This window comes from Osmia bicornis, chromosome 5, assembly GCF_907164935.1.
Source record: "Osmia bicornis bicornis chromosome 5, iOsmBic2.1, whole genome shotgun sequence".
Taxonomy (NCBI): Eukaryota; Metazoa; Arthropoda; class Insecta; order Hymenoptera; family Megachilidae; genus Osmia; species Osmia bicornis.
The window spans coordinates 4,618,582-4,640,333 of record NC_060220.1 but is presented as its reverse complement, the minus strand read 5'-3'; the positions used below and the strand labels follow the sequence as shown (position 1 = coordinate 4,640,333).

General features: G+C 46.7%; 1 protein-coding gene across 2 annotated transcripts in view; it reads right to left on the bottom strand.

The window, feature by feature from the left end:
• The window catches only part of LOC114880410 (puratrophin-1-like), a 193,485-nt gene that overhangs the window by 144,278 nt on the left and 27,455 nt on the right, over positions 1-21,752 (bottom strand). For both annotated transcript variants that reach the window (XM_029196401.2, XM_029196409.2), the window contains exon 3: positions 9,478-9,675. In XM_029196401.2, the coding sequence (XP_029052234.2) occupies positions 9,478-9,675 (198 nt within the window). The remainder of the gene's footprint in view (positions 1-9,477; positions 9,676-21,752) is intronic.

Here is a 21,752-nt window from a genome sequence, read left to right as displayed (position 1 = left end):
ACGCTCGCGCGTGCACGATCGCTCGCGTTCCTGGTCGCTCGAGGGAAGGAACACCGCGCCGCGATATTCTAATCGGCGTGACGACGTGATACGCAATTAATCCATCGCGTGTCAGTGTCTCGCGCCAACACCATCGCCAGCACCAGTTGATAATAACGCATACAACGAGTCTTCGGGGCCTAACTCGCGCTCATGGCCCGAGTTATTCGCGAGGCGGTGCGTGTTGCTCGCGCACACGATCGGGCCCGTGTGTATACCGGCCGCGGCGCGGCGATTATGATTAATAGCGTTGCTATCAGTGCATGAACGGTGCAAAACGAAGACAAATAGGCTCCGCGAACCTCTTTAAACGCGCTCACCGTGAATTTGCTTGTGTTTCGCGTAGGAAACAGGCCGAGTTCCCGTGGCACATGTACTATGCAGAGATCGTAAGTTGCCGTCGAATCAAATTCGTTGCCCTGCCTCCAGTCACGCGTATTATTTTTATTGGCCGAGACTATCGAGTGACGAACGTCGCTAAGGACAAACATTGAAACAGAATGAGATAAAGCGATAGCGAGCGTTTTTTCAATCAACATTTGATAATTGTATAAACGTTCGTAGTATCTAATAAAATGTTCAAAGTGGTTGCCGACCTATCGCTAGCTATAAACTGGCCGTACCTGACCATCAGTCCCTCCTGGCGATCCAATTAATGAGTACGCGCCGAAAGGTGCGCCTTCAAACACTACTGATACCACCCTCCACTCGCCCTGCTTTCCTTCCCATCGCCCATGGTTCCTCCCGTGGAAAATTTCATTTTAATGGAGCTCAATTTATGCTGACCCCGTGTACACCTACGTACGTTTACACGTTTCGTTGATGATACATAACGTGAGAAAGAGAGAGTCGGTGGCCCGCGTGTCTGGTAATTGAGTCACCTTACGGGTCAGCCTGCGATTAACCGTGAATTCTGCGTGAGTTCTACCCTTCCTTTGCTACCATACGGGAGAATTGTTTCTGCTCTTTACCGAACGACAGAGATACAAAGCTTGGGAACCAGCTGATCTTACTAATTTGATATTTTATGAGATCAGAACCCGCATAGCCGATAATTGGAGCTCTATGGAAACAGGGATAATCGCGAATTCCCTTCAGAAAGATTCCTCGCTACTAATTTCCGCTCAGAATATACCCAGCCAGGATAGAAAAACAGATAACGATCGGAGGGAAAAGTCACGAAGCATCGTTCTTGCCGCGGAACGTGAGGGTTGTCGAAAATCCAAGTTACGGATTCGCGAGCGTGCAAATTGGTTAGCTCAGTTGCTAACGGTCTCGTGCGGAAGTGCATCGGTTCGCGAAAAGTTTAAAACTTTGAACTTCCGTCGGGAGAATCGCTCGTGGCGCCTTTCGACGACACGAGGAGTCCAGGTGTAACGGCAGGGAGAGAGGGTTGATCGACGACGGCAGACTTTTAATTACTCCAACCGGAGTGCAAAAGTCTCGCCACGTGGAAGCGAGAGATAAGCTTCCTCGGGGATGGAACCACTCTGGCGCCAAGTTACGTCCGCAAATTATGCGATTAAAGTACGAACAAATGAACGAACGATGTTACAAAGTCTTGCCAGCTGTCTTTGCGAATAAACGATCTTTATCGTTTCGATGTCGATTAACGTTAATCGTCGATAACGTTATATGGAATATCAATGCTGAGAATTGATGAAAATTAATAGGCTAAGGAATATTCAAAAGGTTGATGGTTTAAAATAACGGGAATATAAGATATTCATAAAAGGATTATAAAAATACGCGCAACGTTTCGTGCCTACCTCAATTACTGGTTGCAGCGATTAATTTTTGGAATACAAACGATGGGTATACGGTACATCGAGGTTAAGACAATATAAAATAACGCGGTGCAACGTGTTTTCCCACGGGTAACGAAGTTCACGAATCACGCATGCCGCTCGAACTTCCGACAAATCTTCGCTGATGCGGTGAACAACGCGCAATTATTTCTCCCGTGCCGGAGAGGCAGCGAGCTATTGCGTGAGAGTAATGAGCGTCCTCATTGTTTGTACGCATCGAATTGGTTCGCAGCGTGTTTAACGGAATGTATTACATCATTATGTAAATACAACGTTCGATGCATCGAATCCCGTTTTCAGTTTACCGCCCGGCAGAAACTGCAGTCACGTTGACTCGCGTCGCGTGTTTTCGAAATAGCAAATAAATCTTCGAAAAACCTAAGGATACTAACCACCGATCGGTTACGTAAACGTAAGGATACCACGCGATACCAACAGTCCTGACAGCTGCAAGACAGGCGCAACATCCTCGTCGTTAATTGCGCGTAACAACGAGCGGATACACATCGATCCGCGACGAAACAAGGCTGACGGAAGAGTGGTTCGATCAATAGATAAATAGGTTAATCGTAACCTGGTTCGTCCTGAATGGAGTTTCGAACGGTGGGCGTCCCTAAACACAGAGCCGGCTATTCACGTTCGCCGGAAATCACACGCTCGATAGACCCTAAACGTCGACCTCGACCCAAACTGCACGCAACGCGACACGCACACGCGGCGAAGCCAGCTGTACAAACGGAGCCTAATGGCTACGCGCGAACAATGCGAGAATCGAGGCCCTGAATGGAGTGAAATCGATAAGAAATTTACCGCGGGAAATACGCGGAGAAATCGACAACCAACGAACCCGAACTAAACGACCAGACAACCCGATAAAATGAAAAGCTTCACGGGGACAATTACGCGCGACGGGACGACAAGCAGGTGGCTGCGGATACACCGGTGTTGGTAAGTTATTTTATTATGGTTATTCATGCCTTTCTGGCAGAGAAATCTGGCGGTCTTTAAATTAATTGTCTAAGATAATAAATATCGTGTGAACTGTCGACCACCGTTAATCAAAGTACATTTGATGTACATTGTATGTTTGTACAAATAATTGCAACCCCTATAGGAGTTAGTAAAAATTGTTTCCGGATACTTTAAAAGGCGAGAAATTATATGAATCCCAACGCCATCTCTCGTTTCTCGCGCGAAATAACGTGGTACAGTCTACCCCATTTGCACCCTAACAGCTCACCCTTGTTTCTAGATACCTTACCCTACGTTGAGGAATTAAATAGTAGCTTCGAAAAATATCATTACTCTCAACTGTGAGAAAATTGTTGCTAAACTGTACATTTTCTTAACGCAAATCGATAATTTATAAAATTCCAAAGGACAAAAAACTGTACACGTTTAAATTATACGCTTAATATCTGTAAAAAATAAATTTATAGACATCCGTAAGGCGAGCAAAACGGAAAGCAATTGAATGCTGCTTCCTGTTGCCCTCCTGCAATTATTCTACCACGTAACGAGATTTATTGTAGGTTTTTATAAGTATAATGACGCACGCATTACCCTTTCATCAAGAAGGCGCGTTCGAACGAGCATGTAAACACGAATGGCACACGTGTTCGATCGTGCTGTAAGTTTCTCTCGAATCGATAGAAAAGAAACATTACCACCACCGCGTTTCTCAGTGTTACAAGATTTCGTTACATTAATAGGGAAAATAATTGTTCGAAAATAAATAAATCTGAAATGAAATGCCACGTTTTTATACACCTACATATGTATCGTTGTTTGCTTGTCATATTATCGTGGAAAGTTTTCACGAACAATCCACCGTTTGCCCTTGATCTTGGAAAACCCTGGGAAAACCTTCGTTTAACTCGAAAAAATTACCCTGAGAAAACTCTATTTTGAGAAAATCGAACGAGCAACACATTCTCACGCGACGCGTTTCAACAATCTGAAGGATCATTAGCCGGCGACGTTCGCGCATACGCGTGATACATCCGCGATACTCAATCTCCTTGACAATCAATCACGAGGAAACAACCACGCGCGCTTTCACTGAACGAACGCAGCGCCGTTCTACGCTCTGTTTTCGTACGACTGTCATCAATATTGCGCGAATCAACTCGGCAGATCGATTACTGTCGGTAATTATTTAATTTCCTCAGCGATCTCGAACGGCCCACATCCGTGACGGTGATCCATTATCATCGAACCCGCTATTCTACGCCACCTGCTCTCTTCGCCTAGCGACTTCCCTCTGCGCAGATTAACGAGCGCAACGCTAATAAGTAGCGTACCCGAGGGAAGATGCTTTTATAGATTCAATTACATTGTCCGCGCGAAGATAACGATTCGTGATTCGCTTCCCTTCGACGCTGTATCAGCGTTAATGACGGAGGATGTACTTCCTTTTTTTTTTTTTTTTCTTTACGAAATTAGTTGAAAAGACACAGCTTAAAACTTTCTTCTTTCGTGTAGCGAATCACTAGAGGCAACGAGCAACCCTAATGATAGCAAGCAGCGTGAAAGCCAGAACGTTTCATCGGAAGAAACAGACTGGACCACGGGAAACGTACTCGTTAATAGCGGACGAATCTGGACCAACGTATGATTGCTTTCACGAGCCAGCCACCACTGACTACCGTTTGATTCGACAATTCACGAACAACCACTTTCTCCGTTTCACGATTGTCGTTGCTGCTGACACAGTCAATGCTAATCGACGATTAATTTCCCTAGTTTCTGTTACTACAAACGGAAAACCGGTCCGATTAAACGTGAGATATTTACATCAGGAACAACCAAGAATGTTGATGCCGATGATTCAAGATGAAACGCACGAATATGTACGTCGATTATCGATACACCGATACCTACATGTAAACGATGTTTGAATTATAACATGCATGGTACAAGAAGCTACTCAACCATTTACTTCCCACCGGCCTAATACCAGTTTTTCTTAAAGACGATCGAAGGTATTGAAACGCGACGAGAAACCTAACTAAGGCGAACGAGACAGCCAGAAGGATGGTCTCCAAGGTGAAAGGCTGAGGAAGTTGAGCTCCAATTAAATTGTATCTCCTTTAAGAGGACCGCTGTTCTATTACGGATACCTAGCGCGCTGGTTGTTTAAGGTAGAATGCGGTTCTCCCCCACGAAGAAGGTAGAAGCTAGCCAAGCTCTTCCAAGCTACACGAGGAACAAGCTTATGAAGTAGCGCTAGTTTTTGTCCATCGACCACGATGTTAGGGGACTAATTTATTAACTACCTGGGCGAGCATCACGGAACCGTTCCACCGGCAGCCTCTCGGCGGCCTTCGTACGGTCCGCAGCAAGAAATCCTCACGATCTTTCTTTCATTCGTCGTGAAACGCGACCACTTTGATTCCATAGGTTTCTTCGCGCCACTTTCTTACCAACACCATCCCCTCGACACGTTTCAAGGCTACAGTCTTCTAATAATTTCAATCCTTTCGTCTTGCGCAAAGCAAAGAAAGTTATTTAGAAAAAACATAGAGATAGCGACGTACGTATGTACGTGTGAGATCCACGTTATTTGTTCAGCAAGGTAAAAATCTTCGTGAGAGAATCATGAAAGTCATGGTCGAGAATGATACATCAGCATCGAGGAGACAGTATATCCGCGTGCTACCAGCTACTTAACCCGCGACCAATCGGTTACGTAGTCGGCTGGTTGCATTACCTATCTACCTACTTACCGGATGGCCTACCAAACGAGGACCGACCTCCATGCGAGGGACAATGAGACGAGACATCCTCGTTTTCCAGCCAGCTACCGTCTGTCGGCTGTCGATATTTTTCCGACTACGCGAGAGTTTGTCTTCGACGGTCCGTGAGATTCTGCGCGGATCGAGGGTGAGAAGAAGTCGGAGGCCAACGGGTCACCGATTTTATCGAATCATTCGACGAAGAAGAAAGTATCCTGCCCATTCGCCATCTTACGTAATTACTAATGTCTTTAGAGTAGCGTGAAAAAGTAATCGGAATATTTGGAAAAGTGATAAGTTAACGAACGAAAGAGATAAAATACTCAAACGATCGACACGCACAAATGACGTTTTCTTACTTCCCTATTCATTATGTAAAAGCAGCGCGCGCGACCGCCAGCCTACGGAAAATAACACTTGCTTCATTTATCTTCGAGCCGCTCGCGGATGCAGGAAGAGAGAAAGCCTCCTCGACGGTCAAGATTGAATCTTCCGCGAACAATGAGCCGCTGTGATACGCGTAAGCGATGCCAGCCTAGATACCAGGCGTCGTGCTTGCCAGAAAAGAAAAGGAAAAAAAAAGAAATGTTCGAAAAGCAAAGGCACAGGTGCATTCGCCTACTCGCTTTGGTCCACGTCACGAATGTCTGATCGTTCCTGAATGAGTCTTGTATAACTATACACGTATGAAAGATCGCTTTCAACGAAACCGTGAATGTGTCCAATTACTTGAAATAATCAGGATATTAGTAAAAAAAAAATCAAGCCTTTCGTTTTCCACAAGATCGCACAGATCAATCGAATTACCCGACCACTTGTCAGATCCTAATGTTCCATTACACACGGTGTAGAAATTTATGGTGGCAGAAGTCGGTCACGTTAGACGGCGTAGGTATCGCGAGATATCGAAGACGGAAGATCATGGAAATCGCCTTAATTTAATCAATCGCAAATTACAGGCGCGCTTGGGTAGAGAGCGTTAGCCGGATCGAGATGATCGAGAAACCGGCCGATAGCGACGCGTGGGCTGGTCGTTTTTCCCGTTTCTGCTCCCGGCGTAGAACCCTTCCTTCGCCTCGATTCGAGACTAAGATTCAAGATGTTCGGATACCGATGGCAGAAATATATAAATCGGTGCTTTACACGAACACTCGGCGAAGCTGGGCTCGCAGTGCCGAGTCGAATGCCGCAGCCTTCAATCATTGTCAATCAGTTCGGACGAGGCACCGTTACCGGTGTGTCTTCGATACTCCGTACACAGCTGCCTCGCTACTATCTGGCCTACACCTACTGCTATTCTTTCATCACGTCCCATAGCCTTACCACGCAGTCCCGTTTACCATCAGCTTCGTGTATCTCGTCAAATACACCCTTCGACGACGAACTGTTCACAGCGAAACCAAGACCTACCGCTTTACTACCTATGAATGACAAGTCTTGGAAAGTCATGCAATCATTATCAGTCATCCACCGTGATTTCAAACACGATCAAGAAACTCGTCGGTTAGGAAACCACCGCGTCGATGGTGTAAATCAGTGCAATTTGCCAGCTTGATTGACGATCAATAACTTCTTGCACGATGTCTACAACGAAACAGGAATTATCCGCCGTTAAATACGACCTCCCGAGCGATTTATTTGTCGAATATATATTATAATAGTAATTCGATAGACCTCGTTACACCCAAGTTGAATCCAATTAAAGCAGAGGATCTCGTAAACGAGATTCGTGATTCCCGTGTGTATGTACTCCTATAGGGCGGTTCCTACATTCGCTCGCGACCGGCTCGTTTTACGACGCATCCGTAATCGCGGTATCAACATAACCGATAACAAGGTTAGTCGCGTGTGCTCGCGCCGTAATAGTAATAATTTCTCGCGAAATAACGACCCTTTCGATCCGTATACGTCCACTGGAGAACGAGTTCGCCCTCGACGCTAGCCGTCGACCGGCACGACCGTAAATATCGTTTCGCGATTCTGTGACCTCGACTCCGCTTGCTTTCAACGTTTCGCGATGTTCGCAGTAGGGCGTGGAACCGAGCTGAAAATTTATGCGATCGTACCGTGAAACTTCGATTGCCCGACCGAGTGGAACGAGGTGTTGAAAAAATAAAAAATCGACAGAGTTAGGGTATCTGGTTCGATGATTCCAATGAAGATATTTGTGTAATTCGATCGGAACGATCATTTCTCTTGCCTACCGTTTAAAAAATCTACACACGTGATTATTTGAAGAAACAAGGAAATACGATTGAAAGGCACAATAGGTATTAGCAAGGAACTCCCTTCGAAGGCAGATCAGTTAAGCCTTTGAAAAGAAGGCACGTTCAACGGTGTACTCTATTTTCCTCTCGGAAAGCAGTCTCACAATGGTTCGGTATCCAGCTTTGTACTCTAGCCTCTGTGCTAATTGCAAGAACAAGCACGACGCGAACAAAGTAGCCTTCCCCGAACAAGGAAATTTCGAATCATTGTCGAAGGAGTTCGCGAGGGACAAATTTCCAGATCGACAGTACCGGATATATCTCATCTCGCTGCACTGTCGTACGTCGACTGACAAAGCCCCCGACTCGTAGCCTATATTAGGTAGAGAGCACCGGTTAGCTTCTCTGCCTACCTACTTTCAGAAATTCTGCACTAACGAGCCAACAAACTCGAGTATACGCTCCGCTTTCCACCGTTCTGGACATCGCTGCCCCATATCTGCCAAATTGTCGCCAAACAACCCGTCCCTTTCTTTATCGCTCTTCTGGCTAGAATTTATCGTCCCTCGCTAACGATCGATACGCTCTATTGTGCGGTGATTTCACTCGATACTTGTTGCGCCATTCGAGTAGAAATGTAATTGGTACGTTGCGTTCGTGAATCCGAGTAGCGAAAGGGTTAAGGAAATAAGGCGTTACAAAGGGAATAAAATCGATACCGAATACTCGAACAGCCCTTACGATAAAGCACGCAAGATTCACCCTTTAATGTACCTACTGGGGCATTCTTCCGCAGACGGAGACAATTCAGCATTAACGCCAGGGAATTCAATTAAATCGGCAAGAATCTCGAGGCACGGGAGACGTATAGTGGTTGACGGAGAAGAAAAGCCAACCCTTCCCCACGATTGTCGTTAATAACCCCTGTAGTTGCGGGTAACCGTTCTGCAATCTCTCGCAGTCCGAATGTCGAGGGTTGCAGGACGCGTCGAAGCACGTGCCTTCTCGAGGGTTAATTTATTTAAGTCGAGGGCTACGCCAGCCGCACGATGTGTCTCGAGAGGGCGTTTACAAAAGCTTCGTCCTGACCTAACGACGAATCTTGTACCCTTCATCGTGCCGTTCGAATCGCAAACGTTAATTAAAAGTTGCCCTGGGAGGGCCAGTTTTCAGAGGGTACGGACGATACACGTGACGAACCAACCTAATCTCCTGACATGGCGGTGAGCCACTGATGCGAGAGGTGTTGATTAAGCGATCAGGAGGGCAGATACGAGGGAATGCTTCCGATGAATAACCTTTCGAGCGTTGGTGAACGGTTCGAATACCGAATGGATTAGTAGGTATACAGAGTTGAAGTATGAACGCGAGAAAAACAGGGCTTTCCCCGTGCGTTTGATCGGTATGCGCTGTCATTGGCGATTAAATCGGTCAGACGTTATATAAATAGAGTGCCGTGTCATCGCGAGTATAAGTCGGATTTCGCAATTGCCCGCGAACTGGATCAAACAACGTGCAGCCATACCTGGACGCAGGCCAGCCATGCGACTGATTACTTTAATCGTTTCCCGGAACCGCATTCTCTCCTCTCTTTCACCTTTTCTACCTTGCGGACAATCCGCTCGCGAGAGACCAGTTCTTCGGGATCTCGTTCGATGAACGGAAGCGAATAGAAAGAAGACTCACCGTTTCGGAGGCGACGGTCTTCACTTCCGCGAGCAACGATGCAGCCGGTGACAGATAAGTCCTGAGGAAGTTCTCCAAGTTGCCGTGATAAGCGCACACCAGGATATCCCGGGCTTGTCTTATCAGCAAATTGATAACGCCATCGCCGTAGATCGGGCCGAGCAAGTTCCGGACCAACGAAGCGACGTCTCTGCGATCCTGCAAATAAAACGCTCCCTTTGTAACGAGTGCTCATTCCTCAGGTTTCCCGATAGACACGCCAAGGTAAGTTGAAATCTATAGTTTTCAAGAGACATAATTATGAACAGTTACAGTATATTCTATTGAACAGAACATCTACTGGCAAGATTTATAAAATAGATTCAATTCCTTATCTCTACATAGTGAGCGCATAAAGTATTGCAGAAAACAATCGAGATAATTAGACACCATTCGCGCTGCTCGCCGCCTCTAATTAACGTCCTAATACATAATAGAAAATAAGACGTTTGCATAGTTAATATTTAACAGTGAGCTGTTATCACAGAAACGGTAACACGATATACTGTTGTTCGTATCTCTGTATCGCGACACAGTCGAACGAATGCTCAACAATTATTATGATTAGCTTCGAACAAGCAGTTAGATCGATCCTAAACAAGATCAATCCCAACAGATAGCCGATGATTAACCGCGTAATTGTCGTTCTATCGATAAGACACGGTTACCGTTATCGAGAGCCATTCTCAGCCCATAAATTTTCCCTCCTCGCTGCGCGATTAAATATTAATGCCTGACATCCGACCAAAGATGCTCGTATTGTTAAGATTTAGCTAGGATGCAAGATGACGGCATTCCTGAATTACGTAATATCGCACCTCGAGTTTCCGCGTTCCCAGATGCTTTTAACACGCTGAACCACGGATTCCGGAAACGGGAAGCAACTCGAAGCCGAGGGGACACAGCGGACGTATAACGGTTCCAAGTTCTTCCATATTGTTATGGAATCATGGGCTACGCCAAGAGAGTCTGTTATCGACGCCGATCTCCCCCAACACGCCGAGAACAAACAAGGGGGAATAAATTGAATTTTATGCCAGCAACCGGCCAGGACTTGCAATGACGTTTGGGAAGCTGTTTTTTTTTCTTTTTTTTTTTTTTTTAAAGGAACATTAAAGGTTTATCAAGTAGAAATACACAGAACATTTCTCAGACTCCAATAAGCATTTCAATTGATGCTTATAGAATATTAAGACATTAAAGTTTGATTAAAAATTGAACAACCGAGAAAGCTCGAACCGTAGACTGAATGAACAAAGAAGCGGATCGAGGCGATCCTCCAAGTTCTTTCCGCTCGTCGAGATCCGCTCGAGATCGTAAACTAGATACTTTCCAACAAAATCGGTTCGTTGTTCGCAGAACGGCGTCGCAGCATCAGCCTGGTTATCTGCTCGGATCGCTTACCCACCGAGATTCGAATAGCAAAGCGGACAAGTGGCGTGCGTCGTCCCGGCGGCGATGTGGGTGCATTATATCGGCGTGGATCGTTACACCAGACTGCATAAACATTGCAGTTTAACAGCCACTCGAGCCAAGGAACGTTGCGACGTAACCATTATACGCGTGCTCGATCGCCCACGTGTTTCCGCCCTGATCCACCATACCCTGAGTACACCCGCTCCACCTCGAGATCCTTTTCCCAACCAAGGATGCTCGAAAAGAATTACTCTCGCTTTATTTTATCCCTTCCACAGACCTGATTTAACCACAAATCTTTTCTACAACTCCGATACGGTAACCAGTACCGACCCTCTTTTTCCCAGAATAAATCACTCCACATTAGAACATCGAACTGAAAATACACGCGATGGTAAATCAGGGTTGAAATCGTGCAAACGCATTAATAAACATGTGCTCATAAGGTGTGCGATTAAAACCACTGGCACATCAACTGTGCTTAATTTATGCGCGGACCCCTGTTTCCGTGTCTGTTTCCATCCCCTTGAATCCCCACGGGGGATGAGTGCCGATCTCCCCTAACGAGCCTTTTATGCACCATCAACTTACCCTTTCCCTATAAATTTCGACTGGCCAAATATTGGTACCGACGAGCGACAGAATAGCCCTATTATTCCGATCGACGTATCCCTCGGGTTAGCCTCTCTCGTTCAACGCTGGAAATTATTGATACTCGCGCGGCCGAACGGTGCTGCGAGACAATGGCTGATTTATGCTACTTGTTTATGAGGTTGGTAACAGTTGTTCGGCCGGTGTAATCGGGACATTACAAATTGAAGTGGCTGCCGTTTAAACATTGTACATACCAAGTCTATAGCGACCCCCTTTCCTTTCTTTATTGTTTCTCTTGCACGCTCAAATTTTCATTTGATTTATTAGACTCGTGAAAAGAACGCGCTGTAATACCTACTTTTTTAAGTATTATTCTTTGAAAGTTAATTTAAAAAGCTGACAGATCGGAGGTGATGAAATTCAAAGAACCGTAAGTGAATCGCAGCACAACCGAGTGTCGTGTCACAAACATGATGAAGCTGTTTCGATCGAATTCGCTGAAATCCCTGCAACGTAGACGCATGTTCATTAAAGTTCGTTGCAGTCGAGAGAGCAACAGGGGAAAAGGTCGGCGATACAAAGCCGAAAGCCGGCATAGAAAGAAGCCGAGGAGAATTGGTACGTCAACGAGTGAGCAGCAACCCTGCTGCCTTTTTCATGGGCCATTCTCGCTGACAGCAAAGCGTTCCGGCCGCGGAATTGAAATTGAGCGGGAACGCCATAGGGTGGCTCTTGATTAGCCTTCTTTTGTTTAACCGGCCGCTTTGTTTAATCGCGTCCCGTTATGTGCATTCCCCTTGTACCTTTTCCACGCCCACGTCAATTTGCATTTTTTATTCGGAGAAATTATTTCAGAGTCTCGTCGAATTTTCATGGGTGAAAGGAACGGAGGGTCAGCGAAGGAAGAGGTGACAGGCACTGGAACGAGAACGATAGCCCATCGCATCGGTTATATAAATGTATTAAATCGCATGGCGCGGACACGCATCGTAGAGAATAGACGGAACGTCTGGCTGATTGGTTAGCCAGGTCGTGTAACAAATGTTTTCACGATCTGTATTATTCCCGAAGTAGAAAAGTATCGTCTGGTTTGCTTCACGGTACAAGTTGTCTCTTTCTCGTTCGCTCGGTGTCTCTCTCGCGTTTCATTGTTTCCATTATGATCGCCATAGATTCCCATGGCTCGAGTTTTCGCGTCGCGATCGGCGTCACGTGAAGACAAATCTCCAAGGATTACATTAGAACGTTACGAAATCGCCAGCTTCGAGTCGTTCAACTCGATTGTACCAATCAAATGTTCACCGATGACGTGTCCGTCGAGAACAGAGCATTTTCTCGGCTCCAAAGCGAATATCAATCTGGGGACTTTCTTGGGATGACAGGATGGACTTGTATAATTAAAAGAGACGGATAGGAATGGAAGAGCGCAGAACGGGAGAGGAGACGCATTGTGAGAAACACGATCGAACTACTGTTTCGTTCTACATACATATACTTTCACCGATATTTTCTCGTGCTCGTCTCGTTAGCCAAGAACGGTGCGTTCACGGTGACGCAGCGTCGCGGTAATTATCGAAAAATCCAGCCGCAAGGATCTCGCAAGCGTCGTTAATTAAATCGCCGGTACGAACGAGAGGAGAACAGCTATCGGAAGCGAGGCAACGGACCGGTTGCACAATACACCAGAAGCGCTCGCGATATCCATCAATGCTGCGTTGTTTAGGATCACGATAATGCAACGGACCACCGAGTCGCGAGTCAAAGGAGAGGAAACTTTCTCGAGCGAGACGAAACGAAGCTCGCGACCAGAGGACAGCAAACGGGCCAGCAAGATGGAAACGCGCATTAATCAATCTCCGCACGTGGAAACCCCTTGGTTACCTGATGAAGTGCCTCTCGCGTACACTCCCGATAAGCTTGGTAAATTGTGCCCAAGCACGTGCTCCAACATCGCGGCACGTGAAACTTCTTTGCGTGTATCATTAACTGATTCTTTTTTAAGGAACTCTGGGATTCTTTCTACAATCGAAGGGTATGAATAAAAAAAATAAACGCGTTCATCGTAGAATCGAATGAATTAACGGCGCCGAATGGTGGTCGTTTCTACCATGAAATATCGGCCGGTTGTCGCCAGTATCTGCAGTTGTAATCTGAGTGGAAACAAATCCTTGGAATGTACCGCAGTCGGATTGAGTCGTCGTTGCGCGATCGCTTCGCTCCGCTCCGCTCGGATCGAACGCCGTCGCTTTCAGCGTTCTCCAAAGCCGAGCATTGTTCCATCCACGGAAGACCGTGTTCGCCGTGGAATCGAGATAAGGGATCGATTTTAAGCAGAAATATCACGGTGACATATAAAGTTGTCGTGCTCTCTGTTGTCGTGCCGAGAAAGGTCAATGAACCCTGATTATTACTTACACAAAGTTAAGATAGTAAACGATAGATGCACACGGTTCCATTACACGGTACCTAAACGACGAATGAAAGAGATCGAGATCAATTGTAGACGAAAGAGACCGAAAAGAATGGTGGGTATATTGCTACACCCATGGCAGCCGATACATCAATCTTTGTCCTGTCCAGAATTTAATTGCGGCCAACCGATTAATTCGTTGGCCGCTTAAAAATCGGAACGAAGCAACGGTGCAAGCAGACAGTTCGCGGATCAGCGATCCTGGAAAAATCATTTCTAACCAGGCTATTACCGTCTGTGCCGCACGTGACTCTCGATTGCGTTAACCCTCTAACAACGGAACGGCTACGTGGTGTAATAACCGCGCCAAAGAGTACAACACGGACAAAGAGAAGGAGATTAATGGAAGAAAGAAAGAAAGAAAGAGAAGGATCTTAACTCGATATCACCGAGTCCGACACCTCGAGCACAGAAAACAGGAGAGTCGGAATTGACGTTGACGGGATACCGGAGGATAGTTGAAAGAGCGTTTAACTCTAATTACAACATTTCCCGCCGTGGCTTGGGTGGAAAAGGGCCGAAAGAAAATCACCGACAAATGGCGTCATGCTCGGTTGGGTGGGTTAGCGATCTGGTGGCGGCATTATCGGTGGTGGTATCAGGAATCCGCTAGTCAGCGACCAGCCCGAGAGCTCGCGCAACGACTTTCGCGCGAGCAAAGAATCGGTGTGTTCTGTACAGGTCGCAACGACGGGTCACGGCTCTGGCACCCTGTATATAGGACGGTGACGTCATCGTGGGTTACCTACCAAAGCAGAGTGTATAAAATGCATCCGGTGGGTGTGTCGCTCCCATACCCTTTGTGACTCCGCTCCGACTGGCGCTAGGAGCGACGAGGCCGTTACAAACACCGCGTAAACGACCGGCTACGAAAGGCTTGCTAATCGTACGAACCGTACTTCATTTTTATCAGCTCAAACTCTGTCCTGATTCTGCTATGTAAATACATATTTCAAGATATGGATAAAACGAAAATGAAAACGGGTTGTATCGAAGAAGCAAACAGGATGCTGTATTAAGATAGTTCGAATAGACAGAAAAGAAACGTTGTAATTAAGAAACAAAGTAATAAGTTGAGTCAAGGATCGTGAAAAGGTCGAAAGTTATCATCGGTGCAATTAAATTTGCGTTGCGTGCAGAGTCGAAATTAATTACCGGTTGCGGCAACGATCAGCCGTAAGGAAGTCGTGGAAACGCTTTAATTCTGACAAACGATCCACACGCGATCGTTCCCCTTGTTTCGAACGGATACAATAACGCTCCAATTTTCTTGCGTTACGTTGTCTCGCAAATCAAGCCGGTTAAAAGAAGGCTTGCAATCGCTTGCGTAAGAGAAACCTCAATGGCGCGCCGCGCCGCGCCGGTCTGTACAGAAGTGTCGTTAACTCGAAGAAAATTGCGGTAACTTCGATTAAGTTTCTTATGTAAACGCTGTACACTTTGTCGTAGAGAAAATCAGAGAGAAAACATAACGCTGCAGAGATCATTTTTTAATGGAGACAGTAATTTCAAGTTACTTACTTCGTATACCGATACAACGAATTTTATCCTCTGAATCGTACGCTCGGATCAAAGACTCTCGAAGCAGGCGGGTGCACGATTCAGAAACATTTCCGCGTATCCGTAAAGCATTTCCTCGATCGGTGTCCAGAAACGACAGGAAACGCGTTCGCGCACCCCGTAAATCAGTCTGAAAGGAAAGATCGCGAGATCCACGCGCGTGTTGTGCAATGACCGTGTCCCTCCGTAACAAAGTTTCCTGGTGATGAACGAGTACAGTGTTCGAGCGAGTAGGATTTCTTCTCGCTGAGCCGCGATTTTCCGCGACTCCTTGATTCGTACGAAAACAATAATTCAGAAGGAAGGAACCTCGACTGGACAAAGTGGAAACATTCGAGAAAGAATGTGTAAGAAGAGGAAGATGAGGAAGAAAGCAGGGAAAGAAATAGACTTTCACCTCACTGCTTGGCACGACGATCACGAGGGATCGAGCGTGCCGCATAAAAGAAAGGATAGAACGCCGTCTGAAGATCCCTTCGGCCGTTCTCGAGCGGAATCGCACGGCAAATGAAATCCCTCTTGCTTTGGGTACGTCCCTTACGGCGACTCGTAGGTGGAAACTCGAATCCCGACGTTCATACCGATCGACCACAGGAGCAACCACCTCTCGAGTGGTTCGACCGACACCGAGCGCGCTCTACTCTGCCTTTTTCTTTCTTTATTTCTTTCTTCCTCTTGTAACCGCCTTTACTCGTTGCCTGCGGGTGCTTTTATTAACCCTACGCCGACCATGTGCTCGGTGCAACGACGATACCGCAAATATTTGCCTGGCAAGTTTACGCCGTTCGTAAACGTTCCAGAAGAGGGTCGCTGACCTTTATAAACATTCAAAGAGGTTCATTTGATCGTCTGGTAGCCACGTTGGTATTTTACCAAAATGTATTCGATTCATTTATTACTTTTTATTTGATCAAATGAAATGATTGTATTACGTAATGAAACAAGTAACACCGCAAAAGCCAATCAGCTCGGAGGCCTCTAGACGTCGAAATTACCGACGTAATATCAGCGGACAGTTATGACAATAACTGTGATTTCAGTTAGAGTTAGGATTGCGGAACGTGACCCATCGACGCGAGGACTCGAGTCAGGTAACGACGACGGGTATTAATTATCCCGTAATTTCAGTAACAATTGATGGAGTTATAATTTAAAGGAAAACACGGTTTCGTATCGCAACGTGGACTCGGTCGAGCAACTATCTACCATCCGCTATCTCTGTATGTCAAAATTCTTATCGGCTTCAATTACAGCACCTACCAGAAGTAGGTCAGTTTAAAAATCGAAGCTTCTTCGAGTCGGTTGGAAAATGTTCGAGCAAGAACGATGCATCTATCACTGGCGAATAATTAAGCGAGACCACCACCCAGACAGTGTTCGTGTTCGGTCGAAGAAGTGCGAGCATCGGTGCGTACAAGCATGGGAGCCGGGATTATTAATCAAGATCCCTGGGGTCGAGGGGACTCGGGACAGCAGGACAAGCAGAACCATGATAAATCGTGGCGTGACCGAGCTGGCCAGCGAACGAGTCAGCGTCGAATGCGAGAATGAAAATATCAGCGGGAACGTTTAAACCGCGCCGCGTTACGTTCCAACTCGGGGATTAGGCGTCGTACTACCCGCTAATCGTCGCGACTAATTATTTTCACGTTTCATATTTCAGCTGACCATGTTAACCGTATCATTCGTTGGAATTCATCGTGATAACATAGTCAGGATGGTTGAAATACTTCCGAGGTGGAACGCGAGGTCTAACTCTACTGGGTCAGCTGATTCTCCAACAACGTGCCTTGCAATTAAACAGCTCTGCTGATTAACATTTTGTATGTCGGATTAATAACACGTCGTTCGACGTATTAATAAGAAACGATAGAATAGAATTGAGATACAAAGTGATTATCTCGAAGGAATGACGAGTTTATCTTTTACGCTCTTCTTTAGCTTAATTGACTTTAATTACTGCGATCGTTAAGTGCGGCTGCGTCGTTTCAGGTGTGCATTGAAACAGCAATGTCCATCAATGCACAAGTTCCTTACACAGAAACTAACTATCTAGAGGGTAACTGTGCTCAACGCAGCTTGACTTATGCAATTAAACCAGTATTTTCTGCACGGCAAAATTGTTGACAAAACATTAGTTACAGTTGTTGAACAACATTGAACACTGGTTCTGATAATTACCGGAATAACCTGTCGAGAGGGAGAGAGCGGACACTTGTTGAACGGCATGGCGTTTGATTCAATTTTAGACTTCGTTTCTTCTTTCAAACTTAAGCAGATAAAGTTTTTCTTTTATTGGACACGTAGTTCCAAATTATTCTCGCGTACTACGCTTACGGTCCGCTCGAAGGCGAGACGTAGAAGATTTCAGCTGGCAGAAACGAGTCACGTTAAAGCTCGACGTTATCTGTTTCGAACGTGCTTCGCGTTCTCGCAGGCGAACAGTTAATTCGCGTGGGTGGCGTGCGAACTTCTCGCGTCGTGTTGGACGCGCGCCGCTTATCGTTCTCGCGTTTCGTTCGTATCAAACGGGGAACTGTGTTATCGGGATGCGGACAAGCGAGATAACTTCGCCTTTCTAGCACAACCTCGCCAAGGATCGAGACATTCTCGAACGCGTCCGACGCGAAAGCTGGCTTCGATGCAATCAAATCAATCGCGTCTACTTTGCTAATGATCTCTAAGTTTTCGATTAATCACACGCCAGACATGAGGCGACTCGCGAATTCGCTTTCCCAGAAAACTGAAGAAAAAAAGGAACAACCGAAGAACCGTAAGAGATGCAAATTCGTGGCACGTTCGTCAACACGAATCACGTAACCGCGTAATCCTTGTTGGCTATTTGGAGCCGGAAACGTGCTCCTAACGGAACCCTTAATAAACGCAAACGCGTATGGAATCCGATCCACGACGGGACAGCGGTTAGTCGCAACGAGCACAAAGCGGATAAAGAGAGAAAGAGGAGAACGCGTATAAGCCAGGCTAGTAGATTCGAGTGATAAAGACTGTAAAAGCTTGGTCAGGGGCGCATTGTGCGTGTCGCCGCTTTGGACAGCACAGTAAGCTCGTTCTGTCACTCGCGCGCGTTTAGGAGCTGCTGCGGCGCGGTGCCTTTTGCAACGATATCCGCAAACAGCCAGCCACCGGCACACGCGAGCGTGGGTGGAAACGCGTCGGTACTCCCTCGTCTACCGACCAACCGACCGTCCCGTAACAGGCTAACTTCATGCAAATCAGAGAAACACGATGGAAAGGACTTCTAGCCTGCTCCGCTTGCTTTGTTGTTACTTTTCGAACGGTACACTGGCGAGCATGATAGCCTTCCCTAAGGAGAATAGCGATGTAGGGGAAAGACGCCCGCCTCTCCTCCAAATACACGCCGGTTAATAAACGAACAATACCCAAAATTTACAACAATCAGCTTAATTAGCCCGATAATCCTCTCTCTCATGAAAATAAAAACCATTCAAACTTTCTCTAAATAGATAGGTGCATTCGCTACTCGATAATGTTTGCGTTTCCTAATAGAATTTCCAAAATGCTTTCTCGCAGCCGTGACTGAAGTGCCCTTCTCGACACTATTGACCCCTTTCTGCTCGAGGAACGTCGCTGACCCTGTGCTCTCAGCTAGGAAAACTCTATCGTTCGGCGTGGAACGCAGAGTACAGGAAAGAATCGGTCGTTTCAAGCTTATCCGCTTCCAGGAGCGTTAACGTCTCGAGCGCCGATCAACCGGCTACCTTTCCATCGCGCACGAACGCAAACACACGCTCCCGTGTGCAAACACGTCCGAACGGACACCAGCTTCTAACTGGCAGCCGGCTTAGCGGAACTTTCATTTTCATTTTTCTACCGAACGATGATGAGCCTGTCAGTGAATACGTATACCAAATTTTCTTGATCAAGACGCGAACACGTTTTATCCACGGACGCGGCGCAGACGTGGAAGAAAGTTTCAGCGGTTCTGAAGGATTATATGAACGCAACCCGAAGATTCCATCATGGAGAGAGCAGTGCTCTCGACTGCGTTCGAGTCAGCGCTAGACAAGACGACAAATATTGATCCTCGAGTAGCTTTGCTCGAACAGTTCTTCGTTTCTTTCTCCCCTTCCATTTTTCAATGAGAAAATATTCCTTTACACGGCGGAATCATGGGAACCGAGTGAACTTGCTCCTCGGTCGTCAGAAGGAAGATTATTAATATTCTTGTCGGCAGAAATTATTATTATTATTATTGATATTCTAGGATGATAGGCCGAAAAAGGTGCAGCTATCGAAAACGGGTCTGTTCGCACCAGGGGAGTATCCTTGCGTCGTTACAGGGCTCCGATAGAGCCGTCCAGATGGACGCCTCGACACACCAGGACGTCTGAACGGTCTTTAATGAAGAAAGACATCCAGCGTCGTGCTGGCTGACGGACTACAAGCGTTGCTAAAGCAACCACCTCCTTTACTCTTGTTTCATCCTCTTCCTTCATCCTTTTCACCTTGCTCTTCACGGCGAACTTTTCGCACAACACTCGAGCCCTCTGCTAGCCAGGTTCTCGGCTTTCTTTGCCAAAGAAACCGGTGTAGTGCGATCAACCAGTCGGTCGGTGCTTTCTACCGGTCACACAGGCCACCATCGGACGTGAAAAGAAAGAGAGAAGCGCTATGCGGCTGGTAAAAAGCACCTTGGTGTCTTATTGCACACGCGAGGATGAAAAAACGCGCCACCCTTCGAACGAAAACTGCTTTCACTTGGAACCAATGAATTGGATCCAGTCAACTTTTTTCAATTTTACCGCGAGCTATCTTTGTTACCTGCTTCCTTTGCCCCTGGTTACTCTTAGTTGTTCCGTATCTCGTTTCTACTTGCTCTTTGTTATTATCGTATAGCAATCTACCGTAGACAACGCCCGCTTGAAGTTCGCGACGATGTAGCCGTCGATGGAGGCTCTTTGAACGAACGGACCACCCAACGCAGCAAAATCAAACTAAAGGATATCGCGAAGCGGCTTCGCGACAATGTTTTTCCCTGAAAGACGGTAGAACGAAATTTGCAAGAAAGGATTCAACAATCTCTACTCGAGCGTCAAAAGATTCCGACCCTGTGTTACAGCTGCGAAAGGAGAGCTCCAGTTCGTGCAGCTGGAGCAGCGAACGGTCGCGGTAACCCTTTGTCGCTCGGCTACACAGGACGTCCCACTTTCCTCAGTCCTGGGTGCTTCAATCATAACCTCGGAACCGGCTCCATAAATTTGTCAGCGGTCGAGTAAAGATAGCGGATGAAGAAGGGGCACGTTGGCACGATCGTCGTGGTTCTGTCGCGTCGCGCCGGGACAGAAAAGGAGCGTACAGGGCATCGTCGGGACAACGACGTTGGAAAATGTCATCCTCGTGGCGGAAGAGGAGCCCCGACGTATGGCTGCGACCGTGGGATGTGGGTCACAGGGCTCGATGGGTGTGATCGGCTTGGAAAAAGCGAAGGAAGCGCTGCTCGCAACCCACGACCCCTGATGGGACACCAGGCTCGCGTCACGATTGTAATGACCGTCTATTACCTAATAGCCGTGCACAAGATGGTCTATGATTTTCAGACCTGTATCCTGGGTGTCGTTGTTGATACGGTACCAGCGGGAGCACAGCAGTTGGTCACGTTAAGACTTTCAAACAAACGTTACAACCATCAGGAGACGTAGACAAATAGAGAACGCCTTGAAAGTGGAGAAAATTTCACTATACCGTTGCTACGCGGTGTTCGATAACGAATTTAATCGATCGATCTACTATTAGAATAAATCAAAATCAATTCGTGAAGAAAAATCAGCTAAAGAGCAGGCAAGTTACGTTACATAACAATTGCCATTTTCGATCCAACAGTTGGACGCTTGCGTAGAGCGAGGGTGTATTCGTGATCGATCGTCATGATTCATCTGGGTTCGAGGAAGGAATATGGGTTAGACGGAGCCTCACGATCGTGCCATGGAAATAGAATCACGCAATGCTTGTCCTAAATCCGGGGCATGTCGTTCTTCAGCGCGAGAAGCACACGAAAGCTACGAAGCCTAGTGGGTAAGGCAACGGGCGGCGGTCGGTCGCGGCCATTAATCGACCGTATCCTTTAATCCCTCAGACGTGTACAACCGTAACTGCTCGTGGCAGAAGAAACAACGCTCTCGAGCCTTCCCTTTGTTCCTCCTCGACTTCCGCGCTG